This window comes from Mirounga leonina, unplaced genomic scaffold (genome assembly GCF_011800145.1).
Source record: "Mirounga leonina isolate KUSES-001 unplaced genomic scaffold, KU_Mleo_1.0 Mir_151, whole genome shotgun sequence".
Taxonomy (NCBI): Eukaryota; Metazoa; Chordata; class Mammalia; order Carnivora; family Phocidae; genus Mirounga; species Mirounga leonina.
The window spans coordinates 85,043,167-85,063,971 of record NW_023270377.1 but is presented as its reverse complement, the minus strand read 5'-3'; the positions used below and the strand labels follow the sequence as shown (position 1 = coordinate 85,063,971).

Here is a 20,805-nt window from a genome sequence, read left to right as displayed (position 1 = left end):
TACCTTGTGATGGATAAATTAAAGAGTTGCTATAAATTCACTTTGTAACAGGACAACAGGTTACAACCTGTTCTAGAGATTTGCTTTGTCTAGCCCTCTTTCTATTTGCAAACATGGTATATTTAAAAATACAATTATCACATGCCAACAATGAAAAGTAAAGAGTTTTTTTTTAAAGATTTTATTTATTTATTTGAGAGAGAGAGAGAGCACAAGAGGGGGGAGTGGGAGAGGGAGAAGCAGACTCCCCGCTGAGTAGGGAGCCCGATGCGGGACTCGATCCTGGGACTCCAGGATCATGACCCGAGCCGAAGGCAGTTGCCCAACCAACTGAGCCACCCAGGCGCCCAGTAAAGAGGTTTTATATAAAAATTCCTAGTTTCAAATATCTCCTGAAAAATGAGAAGGTTGACAATACTGGATCATCATTCCTGTAGAATGAGTGGCATGAGAGGCATGTAGAATGAGAGGCTGGCTAACAACACTGCCCATTTAATGGGATTTGAGCTCTTCAGCACGACTCCCATCTGTACCTGGCACTGAAGCAGTGATGGCTGGCACATAGACTCATGCTTTATTACAAGACAGGGTAAAGTGAAGTAATTCTTATAGGCCCAATTCATATACTTCTTGACTAACTCCTGTAGAAAAATGAGTGTGCAGTCCTTGACCTTCATATCAAGATTTTCTTGCTCCTCCGTGTCAGGCTAAATCTGTCTTTCTGTTGTATTTTCATAGCATGATGGAAAATGTATTATTGGCCACCTTTTGCACTGTCTTATAATTATTTCTATGCCTTTCTTAAGTCTCAAATTTAGGAAGCTTATGTCAGCAGAGTGCTCAATGACTTATTGAGGGTGGACCCTATAAACTTCACAGACACATGCTAGTGCTTTGCACATAATCACTTATCTTTAAATACATACCTGTTTGGCCAGTGAATGAATAAGTGTGTGCACATCAGCAAGAATGGATTAGGCTAACTTTATGGATTATATACTGCATAAAAAGCACAACTGTATCCCCACTGAAATAGAATTAGAAAATTATGGAGGAGTTATTTATAATGGATAGGTATTCTAAAAATCAAAACATGTAAATTTTGAGTTCTTTATCAAATTCCATTTCTATTCTTTGACACACTTAGGACATGCAGACTGCTCCACTAAATCATTAAATATTAAATGAACTAAATTAAGCTTGAAAAATTACCTTGAGCTGTTTTTCCCATCTTGGGTATCTGAAATAAATCAAACTATTTTGTGTGAGGTCCTTGCCATATGGAGAAAGACTCCAGAAGAGAACAGTACTACTCAGTTTGTCGTATTTTTTCCCTTCAGTTTTATACTTGCTTCTGACAATAAATAGAGATGACAGTCACTGTTTTTTTTTTTTTTTTTCCTGGTAAAAGAAATAGCTGAAATTTACTCTTGAAAGCATACTCTATTATAGTAAGACATTTTCACCTGCAAATAACACAACACTCTGGAGTCACAAGATCTTTCTGCCTTTTCTCTCTCCTAAATCCTTTACTCTTTTCTCCACAAAGCTGTTGGCTCTGTCTCATACCTTCTTAACTCACACATCATTCTTAAATTTCATTAACAAAGTGCTCCCATGTTCCCCACCTCCTATTTCTCATCTCCAGATTTGTCAGTTGCATCAATATCTACTTTAAGAAAGTCCAGCTAGAAGGATGAATCTAAGTTTCTACAATAGCACTTTACACAAATGTGACTAATAATAGGTACTGTTGGAGAGGAAAAATTTCCTTTACCCTCAAAGATTCTTCTGGCTGGTCTAACAATTAAGTTAACACGAGACAGGTTAACAGGAGAAAATCAAATTTGATTTTGTACTTACGGGAACCCAGCATGCATGAGAGGTTCAAAGAGAAAAGTAAAGTAAGGTATATATGCCATCCACAGCTAAGGAACAGGATAGAGGCCTGGTGCTTCAAAGGGGAGGAGGCAATTCACAGCACAATATGAAGAACCGATGTTTGATGATATTTAAATGTTTGCCCTGGCATAGAGATAGGTCATTCAGATAAAATTTATCTCTGGTAATAACTCCTATTCTGAGAAAGACTCCCAATTTAGATTCTCCTAGGTAGTTAAGAGTGGAGTAAAAATTTCTCTTAAGTTTGCAGAGTCTTGATTGCCTTTGGCTCAAAATGGCAAACATGCCAAAGTGGCACAATGCGGGGACACATGTTCCAAACTCTTTCATATGAAAAGAAATGTGAAGCATACTTGAAGAGCCTAGTAAATTTAGGCTGAATGAAAGACTTTCAGAATAAAAATTTACTCTGAAATATTTACAGAGATAGTGAGGCACCTCTTGCAGAGATCTTTACTGAGTATTAGTATTATGATTATGATTATTTTAATTTAGCATCTGTGTATGCTTTTGAATCACAGCACTTGAATGAATTTTGGAAAATTAAGTGCTTTAAAACTATGTCAGGAAAACCTACCAGCTTTCATCTTCCTCTTCATTCCCACCTTCCTCCCTAGTTAATCCACCGTTTGTTCTTATTGTCTATATAGGGTTGACCAACACACACACAAACACACATAACATTCTCACTCACATATGCTCCTGTAACTTTTTTGTCTGTTCACTTGCCTCAAAGTTTCCCATCAGTTTTTCTTTTCAAGGTAATATTGTCCAAATTTATAGCACTGCAGTTCTTTGTTTCCTATGAGTCTTATACCAAACCAGGAATGATATTGAACAATGTTTAAAGACTTGATTTGTATGGTGTGAAAGCTGTAGTTCCCACAAACAGCCATGGCGAGGTCACATTCTCCTTACCTAGTATACATTACTAGCCTCGAGGTACTTAGAGGCATCTGTAATTTACCCACCATGATGCTAGTGCCACTGCCAAGGGCATCCACTGGTGTTTGGACATGCACTATACAGGGAACACACAGAGACTGGTATGTGTGAATGGCCACAGGCTAGCTGGCAAGCACCTCCTGCAGGTAGCTCCCAGGAATCATGGGACCTACAACCATAGGTGATTACTCAAGTGGCTCAGGACAAGTGTTCTTTATTACCTTAAGTATTTTATTACTTTAGCAATTTTATGAGCTTACCAATGCATACCTGCTGACTATCAACTCTGTGTATACCTACAAATATCTTATTTTGATAATTACCCTTTTCACAAATCTGCTACTTATTGGTGGTCTTCATAATTTATAGGATTTTTTGGTGAAGAAGAAACAAACTAATAATATCAGTCTGAAGTCAGTCTGTCTGAATGAATCAATAAAGTTATCAGGAAAAATTAATCTGTATTATTCTATGTTTCATTTTAATAAATAAACAATAAATCAAACTTGAGAGAGAGTAAGCTACCCCTTCACCTGGAAATCCTAAGATTTAATAAAAATCTATTGAAATAGAAGAATATGCACAGCCCCTGTGCATATTATTCCACTGGTTAGAAAAATGGTAGTATTGTGCTAATTAAGATGGCAAGGAAAAAAGCACATGATATTCCTTGTTTTTATTGAGAGGGATTTTGAATATATTTTTGACTATTAATTGCCCAAGAAATTTCATTTTAAAAGATGCCAAGTCTGAATAAATTGCTTGTACCATAAAATTGCAACAGGAACAAAGGGACTCAATTAATACTTTAAAACTTAGTATCAGTTTAGAGAATATTTATTGACAATTGTATGACTCTTTTACTCATTTACTTATTTATTCAACAATTATTTAAGTTGATATTATGCAAAAGTAGAAGACAATAAGATTGGAAAATTGCTACAAGAGATCTATGCAAATAAGGCGATGAGATAGAAGAGAGAGTTTGACAAAAGAATCTTTCATAGACGTTATCTTACTATCAAAACCTGAGCTACCTATGCAAAGTGAGGAGGGAAGGAGTACCCCGAGACAGAGAAAGGTTTTTGCAAATAGAGGGAGGTAGGTAAGGGGCACCTGACACATGAAAACTAGAAAGGACCAGGTCATAAAGGTCTTTAAAAGCCATACTAAGGAAAGTGAGTTACATTCTGAAGCTAATGGGGGTTCTCTGAAGGGACACAAGCCTTACACTCAAGTGTGATTTAGCAAGCTCATTGGAGGAAGTCAAGGCTGGAAGTATTCAGAATGGTTAGAAGATTACCGTAGTGGTCTGGGGATTGACTACAAAGTGAGGCGACCTGGTGGCGGACCACTGCTGTGCTTGTATGTGGTTGTGTCAATATGATTGTGAGTTCTTGTGGATAATTTCAATACAAATCTATTGAAAAATATTTGATTTTTACTTTAAAAATTGCATAAAGTAGACACTCAGATGTGGAGTTTCTGTTTTCACCTATTCATATTGTTTTTCTACCTACTCTTAAGAGGTAAAATAATGAAAATATTAACTGGATGACTGTAGAGAGGTTTTGGAGAAGTGTTAGCTTTTCCTTTATTTTTAAGATGCTGCCATCTAGTGAAACTTTTGTAAAATCACTTTGTGGTGATCACATTCAAGTTTGTATCTTCTGGCCCTTTCCTCAAACAGTTACATTTTAATAATTTATGTTTCTGCCATCCATGGGGAAAGAATTGTACATACATTAAAATATACTGTAAGAGCCTCAAGTTATTTTTTTATGCAGTACCACAGATGTAACTACAGGACTTTTAATAATAGGATATGGTATGTTGAAGTTTCATGGTTTCTTCATTGCTCCATTCTTTATAAATAATTGATAATAAAAATGCTGCCTTTTCTATTCCATAAGTTTTCTAAGTTGAGTTTTAAAAATAGATAAAAAATTGAGTTGTAAATATTGTTTCATAAAACAAACATCATTGCCTTCATTAGAAATGTTGGCAAGAAAAAAAAGGATTTTAAACTCAGAACCTTTATTTTTTTTTCCAAGTTGAATTTCAGTGTTAAGATGTATCTTAAAATACAAACAAACAAATCTGTGTATGTGTGTGTGTTTACTGAACCTAAACAGTAGTCTGCAAACTCAGATTTTGATCATCTCTAAATCTTGATAGAGATTAATTGTATTTCTTTTCTGTCATTCTCAAAACTTACGTTAGCATGGAGGATTTGTCATATTTTTATGACATGTATTGCTCATTTTTTTCTGTGAGAAGCAAAGTATTAATTCATCTTCCCTTGCAAAAAACAAAACAGAACAAAAAAAATCAGATATATAGTACTGGTAAGAACTTTTTCTTCTATGAAATACTAGTTATGGACACATTATAATGAGTAAAGTTTCTGTTGACTCTTCAATATATTGAGCTTTATGAGACTAATGCTATAGTTTAGGGGTTAGCAAATCTTTTCTGTAATGGGCAAGATAGTAAGTATTTCTGATTTTGTGACCCATATGGTCTCTGTTGAAACTACTCAATTCTGCTTGCAAAAGTTGTCATAGACAATATTTAAACAAATGAGATTAGTTTTGTTCAAATACAACTTTATTTATTAAAAACAGGTCATAGTTTGCATCCCTCTGTTCAGGGAAAGTACCTGTAATAGCAGTTTGAGGTTAATTATTTTTAAGAAGTATTAGAACAATCTAAAATTGGTCCCTCTGCAATTATTTACTTCAAAAATTTCAATCAATAGATGTGTTTCTTCAAAGATGCAGGAGATTTAAAGTTTTGAAAATGTAATTATTAAATATGCACTTATATTTTGGTATTAAAATTATCCACTTAGTAAGCTAAAAATAGAAAAGCTCACAGGTAAAACGTTTTTGCAAAATGAACTATCACCCCTATTTAATGACCAGGGATTTTTTTTTAAAAATTCATGTTTATGTACAAAATTGTCTTAATATGGGATGGATCACTATATTCTCGAAGTAAAACTTTTAACATTTTGATTTACAGAAAGTTAAAGGTTTTAATGATAAGACATTAAAGTGAAAAGTTTATACTTGGGTATAATTTGGGTAATAGAATTTATTGCTTCAGGTTGTCCTTCTGGGAACTTAATGAAAACAGAGGCTTAGTTTCTGAAACAGTGAATTCTACTAGGCAGACATACAAAACACTTGGATCATGTAATCGGGTAAATAAGACAGACTAGAGTCAGACAGTAAGAGGCTATCAGGGTCTCAAGTCAGTGTATAGGGAGAACATAGTGTAGAGTCATAAACAGCATCATTTTTATTTGGTCATATTTGTGTCAGTTGATCTAGGCAATACTTAGTCGTAGAGATCCTGCTAGTCTCGACTGAACTCACTCATGCATCTCTGGCCAACTAAGGAAAGGTGGGGGAGAATAGCTGATCCAAGCTGAGCTCATGTGAGGGTAACTTTGATCCCCATTTCTTTTGTCTTCCATCTGAGCCAGCAGGTTGGCTATGCAGGTGCTTGTTACAGAGATGGCAGAGGGCAAGAGAGAGAGAGCAAGCCTAATCTAATCACTCAAAGTCCTTTGGAGTCTCTGCTTGTATTACATGTGCTAATATTCCATTGGTCAAAGTAAGTCACCTGGCTAATCCCAGGGGCAGAGAACTGTATCCTGTCCACAGTGGGAAGAACTACAAAATTACATAGCAAAGGAAATGGATGCAAGGAAAAACAAAGAATAGGAACCATTAGGGCAATTTACCATAGCTTGTGTATACTTGAATTAATTAAATATGGGCATGATTGGGGTTTAGTGATAACTGAAAACTGCTATTAACTTCATTAGGTTGGTAGGATACACTAAAGCAGAGGTTCTTAAACTTTTTAGTAACGAAAACCTTTTACACTCTTAAAAATCACTGAGGACCTTAAAAAAGGTTTTGATACTGTGTTTATATCTGTATTTACTCTATTTGTAATTAAATACATTTATTCATTCATTCACTTATTTTAGAGCAACAATAACAAACATATTACATATTAACGTAAATAATATGCTGTTAGGGAAACAAAGCCATATTTTCTAAAACAAAAAGAATGTTGTATATTTGGCAAATCTCTTTATTGTTTGGCTTAATAGAAGACAGCTGGTTTTCTTTATCTGCTTCTGTATTCAATCTCTTCTTTTTTTTTCTTCATGAAGCATATGAAGAAAATCAGTCCTCATGCAGATAGAGTCAGAAAAAACAGAAGTAATTTATTGGCTTTTCAGTTTATTGTGAATATTGTTTGATACTGTACCAGAATTTAACAAGTTGTGGTATGCAATGTGAAACCAAATTACTGACCTTTCTGTACTTTGTTACATTAAAATCCATTGTGCTATGGTGAGGGCTGTGAATTGTGTGAATTGTGTAAGAATGATGAATCACAGACCTGTACCTCTGAAACAAATAATATATGTTAAAAAAAAAAAAAAAGAAGAAGATAGTAGGAAGGGAAAATTGAAGAGGGGGAAATCAGAGGAGGAGATGAACCCTGAGAGACAATGGACTCTGAGAAACAAACTGAGGGTTCTAGAGGTGAGGGGAGTGGGGGGATGGGTTAGCCTGGTGATGGGTATTAAAGAGGGCACTATTGAATGGAGAACTGAGTGTTATATGCAAACCATGAATCATGGAACACTATATCAAAAACTAATGATGTAATGTATGGTGATTAACATAATAAAATAAAATTTAAAAAAATCCATTGTTTGGTTTTACACTTTGAATATATCTTTTATCCATGCTTGATCTGTAACATCAAACATTGGTTGTTTGAAAAATATTGGTAATCTACCTATTTCATTATATAATATTTTAAAATTATATATCACTACTAAACTCATCAGAAATATCTTTAAATATTGGGAAATGGACATACTCATAAAAGCGGATACAAATTTTCAAAATCCTAATTTCTCTTGGAAACTACTTTTTTCATTGGCAACAAATATCATGAGTGGTTTTCCTTGAATTGACAGACTCACTTCATTCATTTTCAGAAGAATGTCTGTCAAACACCCAAGTCTGAGTTACTGTTGTTTGTCTTTCAATTGTTCTTTGATGCAAAAAATGGTTCTCTGGGAAATAAAAGTGGCTAGTTCAGCTTGCAACTCAAATAATTACATGAGTACATTATTTTGAGGCAACCATCTTCAGAATGTGCTCAGATGTTTTATGCATACTTCCCACGTTAAACCTTAAACATATGAGAATTAAGACATTGAGATTTAAAGAAATTAATCATTTTTACAGCTTTCTCAAGGAGATTTTTAAGTGGAACTACTTATTGTCCCTCCCAACCCCCCAAAACTAAATGGTTTTGACCTGCCATGACTGCTAGTATGATTTGGTGCCACTGCCTTGGTTTGTACTAACATGCCGGCAGTTTTCCCAGAACTGCTTTTGTTCTATCAGTGCAAATGTCAGCACAGTGAGGAAGGCAAAGAACGTCTTCATATTATGAAAACTATTTTGACCTGAGAGGATCTTGGAAATGCCCAGTGTTTTGCGGTTCAGACATTGTGAACCACTGCACCAAAGGATAAACTATGTTTATAGTACAGCAGTTTGTCAAAGATTTTCTCAGAGATATTTATACTTACTATTTCTAATCATTAAGCAAATTTAAAACTTGTTCTTTTGTTCTTCCCCAGGGTTGTTTTGTTGGCTTTGATCTAGCGCATGCAGTTGGAAATGTTGAACTCCACTTACATGACTGGGGAGTTGATTTTGCCTGCTGGTGCTCCTATAAGGTACAAATTACTTAATATAGTTACATCCTTTTATCACACATTGACAATGATCTAAATGAAAAACTGGATCAGCGGCCAGTTTTAACCATTTGAGTTACTTTGCTCCATTTCTTTCATTACTGCTTTTTCTGATTTTAGTTAATTATAAAGTCATATGATACAATAGTATAAAAATTAATTAAAATCAGGTATTTTCATCCACTGTAGAGTAGTTACTCCTTTATTTACCTGGCTGCTATAGAAAAGTCAGGAGGTTTGGGGAGGGGGAGAAGCTCCACACTTAGAACTTAATTGAAATTGATTAGGTTCTTAGTTTTTTGTTGGTATGTTGTGAAATTTCTACTATGTAAAGATAATTCTTACGGAATCAACTTGATACTGACATCTGAAGACAATTTAATAGACAGGGGTCATGGAAATGAAACCAATTTTATTTTAACTTAGGTGTTTTTAAAATATGCTACTTTCTTACTACTTAAATATTTTTGTGACAAATAATTGAAATGAATAAGCTTTAAAATTAGATAGACTTCATTAGAACTGTTATCTGTTAGTTGGGGCAAAATTTGACCAAAAAAGTAATAGGTATTTATTCTCAATTAATAATGCTGGGGTGCCTGGGTGGCTCAGGCATTAAGTGTCTGCCTTCGGCTTAGGTCAGGATCCCAGGATCCTGGGATCGATCCCCGCATCGGGCTCCCTACCCCGTGGGAAGCCTGTTTCTCCCTCTCCCACTCCCCCTGCTTGTATTCCCTCTCTTGCTGTGTCTCTCTGTCAAATAAATAAATAAAATCTTTGAAAAAAAATGCTATGTTTATTTTTTCTTCGAATAATAAGGTGACGCAAAGTTCTGTTTTATTATAAAAGCTCAAATTATCACATGTTTTGAACTGGTCAAAAGTTGGTTTCATAACATAAAAGTCAAATGATTTCATTGTTTAGTTTTGTCATATACTCAAACAATTTAATTTCTTTTCAATCCAGTATTTAAACTCAGGAGCAGGAGGTCTTGCTGGTGCCTTTGTCCATGAAAAGCATGCCCATACAATTAAACCTGCGTGAGTACCATCTTCACATTCTTTGGTGATGAATAAATTAATTTGCATTAATAATATGCTAAATTTACATAAGTTCATTAAGGTACTATCCAATAAGAATCTGGATTGATTATAATTGTATCACTACTCTATTAACAATGATGCACTTTATCAGAAATAAATGCCTTTCAAAGAGTTCAGTTGGTTGAACAAGAAATTTAATCACAAAAAGGGAAGCTTCAATGCTAAAAATGAGTCACTGTAATCATGTAGAGCAGATGGTTTAATGCAAAGAGATGACTTATTTTTGTTCAAAAATTAGACTTCAGAAAATTTCAGATTCCTCACATTGATGAATAAATCAAAGGCAACCAGAGCTGTGCCTAATCGAGATTTAAATGTGGTATGTTATTATTAAAATTACATCTACCTTTAAAGCTAGAAACATTATACCGTGGTCTTGTAAGGATTATCTTCTGTCCTAAAAGATTTTATAATCCATGAAAACTGAAGAAGCTGAACACTGAACAACACAGGCTGATTGCATAAAAAGCGATACTTTTCTACTTTATATAACTTTCATTTTTTAGAGCAAGTATAAATGCAAATGTGATCTATTAACACATTTATACATTTTTATTTGGGGAACTTGTAAGTCTGTTTTTATCTGGTATGGAGAAACAGAAATAATATTCTGCAAAAGTTCCTTTAATAGCTGTTGTATCAGAGTATGTGTGATGAGGAGACTGTCTAGACTCATAATAGGTAATATAATAATGTTTGATTAGTTTTCTGAATCTTCTCAGCCACTGGCTGAGTGGTGTAATCTTTATAAGAATTGAAGCTGAATTTAATAAAACTTGGAGCACCTCACATTTCTGAGGTTTTACGCATATAAATCCAAGAAATTTAAGATGATTTGCTGCAGTTCATTTAATCATGTCTAAAATTTCTTCAAGATTTTAAAGTTTTAAAATTAAATAGAGCATTTTCTTTAGACAGGTATTTTGTCAGGCAGACGTCTTCCACAAATATACTGTCAGTACATTAGATTTCTCCCCATGTCCCAAATTCTCTGAAAAGAATATAAAGCATTATTATGTTATAGGAATGCCATGCATATTTTAAAAGATCTCTCTTTCCTTTTTAGCAAATCCTGCTGATAGTGTTTTACCTAGCATAATTGTTTTCCATGTAGACAGTATAATAGGATATTGCTTCCTTTGGGTGAAGACTCACTACTCTGACCATTTCCCATTCTCCACTTGTTTAACTTGTAATAGAGGATCTGATGAATTGTATCAACCCCAAAACAAGCTGGTGAACTGGTTGGAGGCTATGTAAATAATCTACACAAATTCTCGAGAATGTAAGGGTTAGCAGTTTAGTTCTGATCTTACAGCATATGTCTGTTGCACTTGAGATTTCTTTCATCACGATTTACCCTTTATGGATGAGGAAGAAAAGAAGATGAAGGGTTGTAGTGGGCTCATGTGTGCTTCATCTTGTAGAATCCAAACATCCTCTAGGACACTGTATGTGTTAAATCTTTGGTCCCAGGAGAAAGACTATATAGACAGACCAGATTTGCATTACTGCTTGATCACTGGCTGGTCTATACCCTGAAGAATGCTCCTTGATCTCTTGGTGTTCTAGCCTCTAAATACAGGTAATAGGGACGCCTGGGTGGCTCAGTCGGTGAAGTGTCTGCCTTCGGCTCAGGTCATGATCCCAGGGTCGTGGGATGGAGCCCCGCATCGGGCTCCCTGCTCAGTGGGGAGCCTGCTTCTCCCTCTACCTGCTGCTCCCCCTGCTTGTGCTCTCTCTCTCTTTCTCTGACAAATAAATAAAATCTTTATAAATAAATAAATAAATAAATAAATAAATAAATAAATAAATAAATGTAATAACAGCATCTACCTCATAGGCAATAATTCTGAGAATAAAATGAGATGGGGCACATGTAAAATGCTAAGCACTGTGGCGTAAGCATTATATGTGGTCCTTAAATGGAGGCTAAATGCTTTGTTGCTTCACTGTGAAGTTGTATGTTAACTGGTAGACTTTGGACTAGTAGAGATCATTTCTCTTAAGTAGAAAACACAACCTCAGAGGTTATGGTTCGTTACTGTGAGGACGTTAAACAGTTTTGTTCATTTCAGCGGGCCTTTGAGAAACTGCTGACCGTGTAAGTCTCCATTCCTCGAATTCTCTCTTGTCCCGGCCTTACCATCTTACTGGTTCTTCATTAATTAATGAGTTAATGAGATCTTTATGCATCTTCATTTCATATTTGTATGAGAGCCATGCTTTTAAATTTTTTTGAAAATTGTATGTTATTATCTGTTGTTGCATTTTAACTGTCTGGCTTTGGAGACTGACAAGACTCAAATCAGGCTTGACTTATGAAGCCCTCTTTACAGAAAACCCCAGTTGGTGTAGTTTGTTGGTTTGTTTGTAAAGCTTTTTTTTAATGTCATGTCGGAGTGACTAATTCCAATGGTGACAACTTCTACCCAATAGTGTAACTGCTATTGATATTAACAAACTTTGTGAAGTAAACTCTGTTGCTTTTTTAAAGGGTGACATCTAGTGGCTAAGCATGTTATTTCAAATAAATAGTATACAAATGACATTTCTTTTCACTATTCAGTCGTTTATTGTTTCCCAAGAATTTTTAAATTATATATATTTAAACTGTAAATATTATTTGACTATTGTTTATAGTGCAATAATTGTGTAGTCAAAGCCTTCAGTAAAGAAAAATAACAGGATGAAGATCAAAGTTAAGATTAGGGGCATTATAGGTATGTGATTAAACAGAATGAATAAATGTTCATCAAGGGTGGTGGAGAAGGGCATTATGGAAGTGATTGACCCACCAGGTATAGGTATAGAGAGTAGATCCCAGGACATGTAACCCTGCATATTCAGTGTATAACTTTGAAGTATCTCTTATATGTTTCCATTAGCAACTGGTAAATTACATTTGTACCAAGAATGTCACTACTTTTTCTTCTTCCCTTTTTTTTTTTTTTTTAGTTTAAATAGGTATTTTGGCCATTGTTCAAACAGATGACCTAAGACTTTTTCCAAGAACCTTTTGACAGTGAAGAGAAAGAGTACAGGCCATACTTGCTCCACAGCATTAAGCATCATAACTCAAGCTGTTATTCTTAACTAGAATTTGACCTTGTCCTAGTTTATCACCACCTTTTCTCATTCCAGTGTCATATTCTAAACTTTGTCTGTAGCTGAGAATTATTCTAAATTAGAACTGGTTGTGAGTAAATGCCATCTTTTTTTTTTTCCGTCAGGGCTGACTTCAACTCAGTCTATAAAATTAATAATTATCATTCTGAGATATAAAGGGAAATACTTTTAATTGTAGGTATTTGAGAATCAGAAATGTATCAATAAAAGTACTTAAATACTTTGTTTTTTTTTTTAAACTTTATAAATGTTGACTTTTCTGGTATACTTTAAATCAATACTTTTTGATTTTATAGGATTCAAAAATATCTGAAGCTCTAAATAAAATAAAATATTAAAAAACAAAAGCGGGGGGGCACCTGGGTGGCTCAGTGGGTTAAGCGTCTGCCTTCGGCTCAGGTCATGATCCCAGAGTCCTGGGTTTGAGCCCCACATCGGGCTCTCTCCTCAGCATGGAGCCTGCTTCTCCCTCTCCTTCTGCCAGTGCTCCCCCTTCTTGGGCGCACTCTCTCTCTCTCTGTCAAATAAATAAAATAAAAAATTTAAAAAAATACCTGAAGCTCTTAAAATGTAATTCAACAGCCCCTGCCATAAACACACATTTTTTTTTTCTTTTGAGAGACTTTAAGAACATAAGAACAGAAATGGATCATATGAACTATTAAGATTCTTTCTGTCACTTACTTTTTTACCTCCTCCAGTGAAACCATACATACGAGAAAATGGCTGTTCTTCATTTTCCATGCTGACATAATAAACCTCCAAATACTCCAATGTATTAGATCCCTTGAAATGTTCATTTCTCCTGGGATTTTTTTTTTCTTTTAAGTTTTTTGAGTGACCAAAAATGGGGCCTACTGATAATTTTGATGAAAATGCTAGAATTTTAAATCATGCCAGTACATTCCCATAGTCAGCTAGAGGTGTTTGATTGAAGCCTATAAATAGAGATGTCAGTTTTAAGACTTTATTAAGGGTTTGAGTCATCTCTTTTAATTCTAATAAGCCATTTCCAGGTTAAAAAGAACTAGCCAAAGGGGCTGGACAACTTCGCATAGTTAAGGCAAATTTTAGAACTCAGAAATGTAAGTTATTATTTTCATTTGGCAACTTAAAAAAAAAAAGACATACCAAACAATATTCAGGAAAGTCGAAGAAAGGATTAGAAGAGGCATGAAGAAAACAACTTAAAAATTATAAGCTTATGCCATGCTTGGCCCAACTGTACGATTAATGTTATGAGTGGAGATCATCTAATGCACATTTGTTCTGGGGAATGCTGACTTGATACATTGATTCCACATACTCTTCAGGCAGTGTTGAAGAATGCCATCATCCAAAATTTACCTATAGTTTGTTTTGGTTTCTTAGCGATCCTTTTGGACTTATTACTTATCACATCCTTGTCTAGTACCTATGTAAGGTCTCCTTGTTAAAGGTTAGAGAATAAGGAAGTGTAAGTGATACCAGCAAGGTGTGTAAATTCATGACTCCAGATCCTTTAAAATGTGATGGGCCAATATCAATAAATTTCTCAGAGTTTTCACAGAATCTCTAGTTTAAATGTGACCTCTACCTCCCAGGGCATCTGTTCTACCCACTTAGCCTGGTTCTTTACGTTCGGTGTTTAGTATTAACATGAATGACTTCTCAGCCCCAACTTTTTGACCTCTCAGCCATATTAGATATCCTTGGCCATCTCCTTTGTCATTGATGTTTCCCTCCCACAGCCCTAAGCTTCCAGTGCACCATTTTCTCCTGCTTCTGCTCCAGTTTATGTGATGACTCTTGTATATTTTGCAAAGTTTACTCTTTTGCTTTTTCACTGATTCTCTCAATGCCTCAACCCTTTAGTCCCTGAGCCCAGAAATATCTCATCCACACACATGATTTCAACAATAGACATTTGTAGAGGACACAGCTTTACCACTTGCTTACTTTTTAGCCGTTATTTTAATCTGATTGCAAGTTACAAGATTTTGTGATTATCAAAGCATTAAACTAGTTCCCAAAGATACATGATAATGTAGGAAAGCAAAGATTGTCAAATAGGAAATATTCCCTAATGGACTACACACTTAAAAAATTAGTCCTTACTGAACACCCTTCCCAATTAGTATTAGCATCTATCTCTGTGAATTATTATAAGAGGTCTTGGTCTCTTGCTGATTATAGAATGTTATAAATATCAGATAACACAATGAAAACATAATGAAAATGGATTGTAAAGTAAAATTTTTCAAGAGATTCAAGATTTCCTGATGTAAGTATACTGAAGAATTGCTGAATCAAAAAATTATGGACAGTGAGAATCAGTCAGAGTTAGAACCAATAACAGATGAAGTAGAGGAAATTAGACATGGTACTTCAAAAGCAAATGACTTGAATATCAGGGATTAAAAGGAAATGATGAATGCTTCAAAAATTTTTATAGAAATGATCATTTCTATGGTCATGCTGAAAAAGTTAAATGTAATATGAAAGAGATTGTATTTTTCTATCTTAACATTTTTTAAAATACACCAAAAAATCAACACTTGATTTATTATTTATTCTTTTTAATAATTAGCACATTATACTTTTAACTTGTCAAGTTACAAGTTAATTTTTATATAATTTTAAACTTACTTTTTAAGAGCATCTCAAATTTAATTTTTTCCAATTAATTACTATAAAAATAGGATTATTGGTTTAAAGCGGATTTTATTTTAAATGGCCTTTTTCCAGTATTCCATTGGTCATCAAATAATGAAGACTTCCAGTATATCCATATATCTTTCTAATCTCAGGAATTAAACATGGTGAAACTTCCATTTTATCTTACTCCGACACAAGTATCCTTTCTAAGGTACTCATTTCTTTGTCATGTAAAGAGAATGACCCTGAGTCAGTTAAGAAGACATGAACAAATATAACCAACACATATTTTTGTGCAAGTAACTTTCCCAGATTGAAGTAAATACAAGATATTGCCTATGATTTTAACTTATAATCCATTTGGAGAGATTATTTTATTAGTAACTGAATAAATGATTTAAATGATAGGTAATGCAAGGTTAGAATATGTGCCACAAGGCAACCTAATAATTGCTAGGTGACTTCTCGGACATTGCCTTTGGAGCAATGGAGGGATAGATGTCTTAACTCAGGTGCTTTGGAAAAGCTTGAGTAAGGTGGTGGGGAAATTTACAGTTACAAATCCTCTGCTAAATGGAATGCTATGTTAACTAAGTGAATAAATTTACTGTCTGTTTCTTTGAAAGCTGAAATTGTTGCCTATGAGAAAGACTTCACTTGGTTAGTTTCATAAATTTATGCATAAAGAAGAAGGAAGAATTACTTAAATGATATTTCTTAAAGGAATATATCAAGTGATCATTTTCTTCTTAAACTTTTTACTAGAGTTTTTATGGAATCTGAGTTATTGACTTAACATTTAAAAATCTGCCTATTATAAAATTGCTGTATATTCGTATTCTTCTGTATTTTAGAAATTATAAACAGTGGTGAAATCAGGTTTGTTTCATGCTCATACTTAATTTCAGAGACATGCTCGTGGAGTAGGTTATACCTGTCGTTAAGTCCTAGTCCCCAAATCCTCACTGTGAGGGGTCCAAAAGGTGACACACTGATTGAAGAAAACTCATCTATGGAATGATGACATATAATCTACACCTGTCTTCATTCAGAAACCATTGTGGAAAGGATCCCTCATCTTCTTGGCTTGACAATCTTTACTATGCAAAATCATCTAGATGGTTTTTCTGTGTTGTGAATTTAAGGTGTGATCATAAAAATAACATTTATACTCTGAGGTGTGATCATGATTAAATATAAGTTCAGTAAATAATCTCATGTTTTTCAACTCAGGAGATAAAGTAATCCTGGCTCTTAAAGGAAAGCCAAAATAGTAATTATCAGTATAAAAAGATACATTAAAGCCATTGTTCCTTGCAAATCACTCCTCTCAGATAATGATGACATAATCATTAATTTGGGAAAATTGGAGTCCTTTGAAATCTCAAAACTTATTTTCTCTTCTAAAATTGCAGTCTAGTGTCTCTGAAGATATATGAGATCAATGAACCTTTCAGACACCAACACTAAAACTTGTCAAGGAGCTTCAGCTCTTGTTTTAATCACGGCAAGTTTTGCCCCTAAAGTGACCTTTGGAATCTGCAGGGTTTGTTGTTGTTTAATATTAATTAAACAGTTCAATATTAATTAAACAGAGTTAATATTAACTCTGAAGAACTATTGCTAAACTTTTATCTGTTCTTATTGAGAAACATACATGTAGCTACCTGGCTCTTGAAGATTTGCCAAAAGAGCCACCCTACAGTGATAACCTGCTATGCAGGGCAGCACGGAGAACTTGGTCCTTACACACAGACCCACTGGGTCCTGATGCTTCCAAGACGGGGCCGGGCTAATTTCACAGATGACAAGAACTCTTATCATACATTGTTCAGAACAAAGGTCTGAACTCATGCGATGTGTTTTCTTTGTTTACTTGTTTACTTGTTTTTACTCGATGCCAAAGGAGAAGATTTGATTGGGAGGAAATGATCCTTTTCTCTAGAGTTGGGGTCTGTGTTTGTCATGACAGTTCACGCATGAAGAGTTTGCCTTGCTCTCATCTCTGCTCCAATCAGTTTTGGTCAAGATCTCAGAAGTTTGGCACAAGTTTGTTATAAACCATGGAAACTTGGGCAGAAAATGGCTTTTTTAAATTTTTAAATTTTTTTTTTTTTAAGGAGCCTGTGATCCTTGTGAGAATTCATCTTTACATGTTCAATGTGATTGCTTGAAAATTGATTATAAATTCTAAAATTTTTGAGTACAGCAACATTGTCTTTATGATCTTTCTCTGCTTTCCTAATCTGCAGTGTTCCAAAAAATACTTTTTAAAATTTTGTTTTTGAATATATGTCTTTCTTTATTCTTAGCATAATAGACAAACCATCTTCTAGCATATGGACGCATTTCTACTTTGCAAGTTATTCTGAAGGGGGCATGATTTGCAAAATACTGTCAAATTAAAATGCATTTCCATATGCTTCTACAAAGACCAAATATATCCAGGGAAACTAGCTACAGACAATTTAAAAAATCCTTCATGAGTATTTTAATGAACATTGAAACTAGTCCTTTCAAAAGTCCTAAATTCAGACATCTTCTTTCTGTTTTTGTGCTTTTAACATCAATATTACCTCAAAGGATTACAAGCCAATTTTTCAAAATATTAATATATTTTAAGAAAGCATATACAGAAAAATTTAAAGGATTTGTTTGTTAATAAAGCTTTCGCACCAAGAAAATATTGACTTAGTTCTTTTAAGAACACCATATTATTCTGAAACTTCAGGAAATAATTTTCATTAACCAAAACTCATGATATCAGGAAGTGCTTTTTTATTTCATAACTACACTTGTCATGCTATTAGATCTCTGGACATACTTGAACAAGCCTCCTGTTGAATAAGATTTGAAGATGTAATGAATATGTAACAGAACCAAGTGAAGCACTCTAAATAATATTTACAGATGAGTGAACAAATGAGAGGAGAAAAAGGAATTGAGTTTCGTGATACCTTCCCATAGTATTTTCCAGAGCAGCATTAAATCAGTAGACTTAAAAAGTGCAGGGCAATTGTGAACAGATGAATATTTTTTAGAAAATAAGATTTGATAGAGATCTTTTCTACTAACGTAGAGTGAGTTGGTAATATTTTGCCTATCTAATGTCGTGGACATGACAAGCCTTATAATAGTCATCCTTGGCAACTAATTGCTGGCATCAAGGGATGAATGTACAATTTTCGAGCTAAAGCAACCTATTTTGTCAGTTTTTGAGATTTTTGTTTGTCACTAACACCTTTGAATCTTCTTCTGTCACTTAGCTATGCTTTTACTTTTCCTCCAAATGTGCTGGTCACCAACTGCCTGGAATTAGACACTTCTTGTTTTATTTCCTCGGGTTTTTTTGTTTTGTTTTGTTTTATTTTTAATGTCTTAACTCTACTGCTTTCCCTGATCCTTATTCCTATTCACTAGCTCCATCTTCCTTATATGTACCTGAATTACTGTTACTTCTGGATTCCAGTATTTCCTTAACGATAGCAGCTGTGCTTCTGTCTCCAAGCCTTTCTTCTCACTCTGCAAGGTGGTTTAGCAGCGTTAGTATGCTGCTGTGAGGAATGGCCTAAGAATGTGATTGGGAGATTGGGTACCTTGCAACCATGCCTAAATCCTACCGAACGGATCTGCCATGAGGGCAGAGTTTTAGTATGTTCAAACCCTTCCTTGTTTGCCTTTGGTCATCCAAGTTGGATTGATTGGCCAGAAGATAGTGTCAGTGGAGCCAAAGAAAAAACTTTGGCTGATGATAGACAGAGCTTGGAACAACCAAAACTGAAGAGCCAAAAAAGTCTATAATTGTTCATGAAAAGAAGTTAGTATCTTCACTGAACATTGTGAAAGAGTTTTGACTTACAATTGTATAATGCCCCTGTAGTACCTTCATAGTCATTAAATAAATATTTATTGAGCATTGTATATGTATATATATTCCGGGCAATTTTTAAAGTGTTTGGGACGGATGGACAAACAAAGCAAAGATCCCTGTCCTCATACACATTCCATCAAGAGAAGACAAACCATACCTATAATAAGAGGCAAATTATATAATGTGTTTGAAGTTGATAAGTCCTATGGACAATTGGGAAAAGGAGGTATGAGAATACTCTGTGTGGGATCCTTAGCAACATGCAGTATTTAAAAGGCATTCAGGAAAGCCCACACTGGGAAAATAAGATGTGGATGAAGAGGTGAAGGAGGTGGAGGTTGGGTCAAGCAGTTACCTGGTGAAGAGAGTTCCAGAAGAGGGAGTATCTAAGTGTAAAGGCTCTAAGACAGGAATGTGTCTTAAATATTTGAGGAACAGCAAGGAGGCTAGCATGGCTGGAATGGATTGAGCAAACTGGAGATGAGTAGATGAAATTAGAGAGATAGAGGGGTCCATGAAATGTCGGCCCTTAATAAAGTTACAGAAAGACATGGGCTCCATTCCTATTTTGCCAGAAATGTGACAGGACACAGCAACTTGCAAAATGATCCTTCTGGTGGCTTTGTTGGAAGAGGCTGTAGGACAAACAGTAAGGGTAGACTTTGTAAGACCAGCTGGGGAACCATTACAGATAGCAGGCAGGAGGTGACCACAATTCAAAGCAGGAGAGTAGCAGAGGCGGTGAGGAGACATTGTATGATTAGGGATCTATTATAAAAGATAGGTGGCAGCACTCTGAAAGAAGTCAAGAACAGAAATAGATACGTCAGTTAAAGGATGTCTGCAATCACCCAGAAGTGAGCTGCTCACTACCTAAAAGATGGCCATGGCTAATGGGATGAAAAAAGCAGGACAGAGTTAAAAGTTACTAGAAAGTTGAATCAACAGGACATAGAGAAACGTTTGGATAGAGGGGAAAGATTAAGTTGATGTTTGGGCAAAAAGATGCTAAATCATTAATTAAATGTCATGTAGTTATTTCATTTATCAGCTAGAAAAGTATTTCTTGAGATCTACTGTAGGCAAAGCAGTATGCAGTACATAGGGGATAGAGACATGAATGAGCTCCTGCTGTTCTTTCCATGGGAGCAGCAAAAGAAAAGAGAGGCTGGAGAAACCTTTGTTGAGGAGGTGATATTTGAGCTGACTGGAGAAATTCTCCCAAATCTTACTGAGACGGAGGGGAACAGGCAGTGGTGGGGTGTTTGAGGCATGGTGGTTTTACATGCATCCCAGTCAGGGACCAGAAGATGGAGGTCCTTGCATTCCAAATAAGGAATTTTAATTTTTATCTTAGAGACAGGAGGAAGCCATTGACTGTCCACATGGAACAAGTTTACAAATTCAGG

At 35.0% G+C, this 20,805-nt stretch overlaps 1 protein-coding gene across 1 annotated transcript in view; it reads left to right on the top strand.

Moving 5' to 3' along the window:
- The window catches only part of KYNU (kynureninase), a 126,922-nt gene that overhangs the window by 74,063 nt on the left and 32,054 nt on the right, over nt 1-20,805 (top strand). The window contains exons 11-12 of the mRNA XM_035008118.1: nt 8,540-8,638; nt 9,623-9,696. Coding sequence (XP_034864009.1) covers nt 8,540-8,638; nt 9,623-9,696 — 173 coding nt within the window. The remainder of the gene's footprint in view (nt 1-8,539; nt 8,639-9,622; nt 9,697-20,805) is intronic.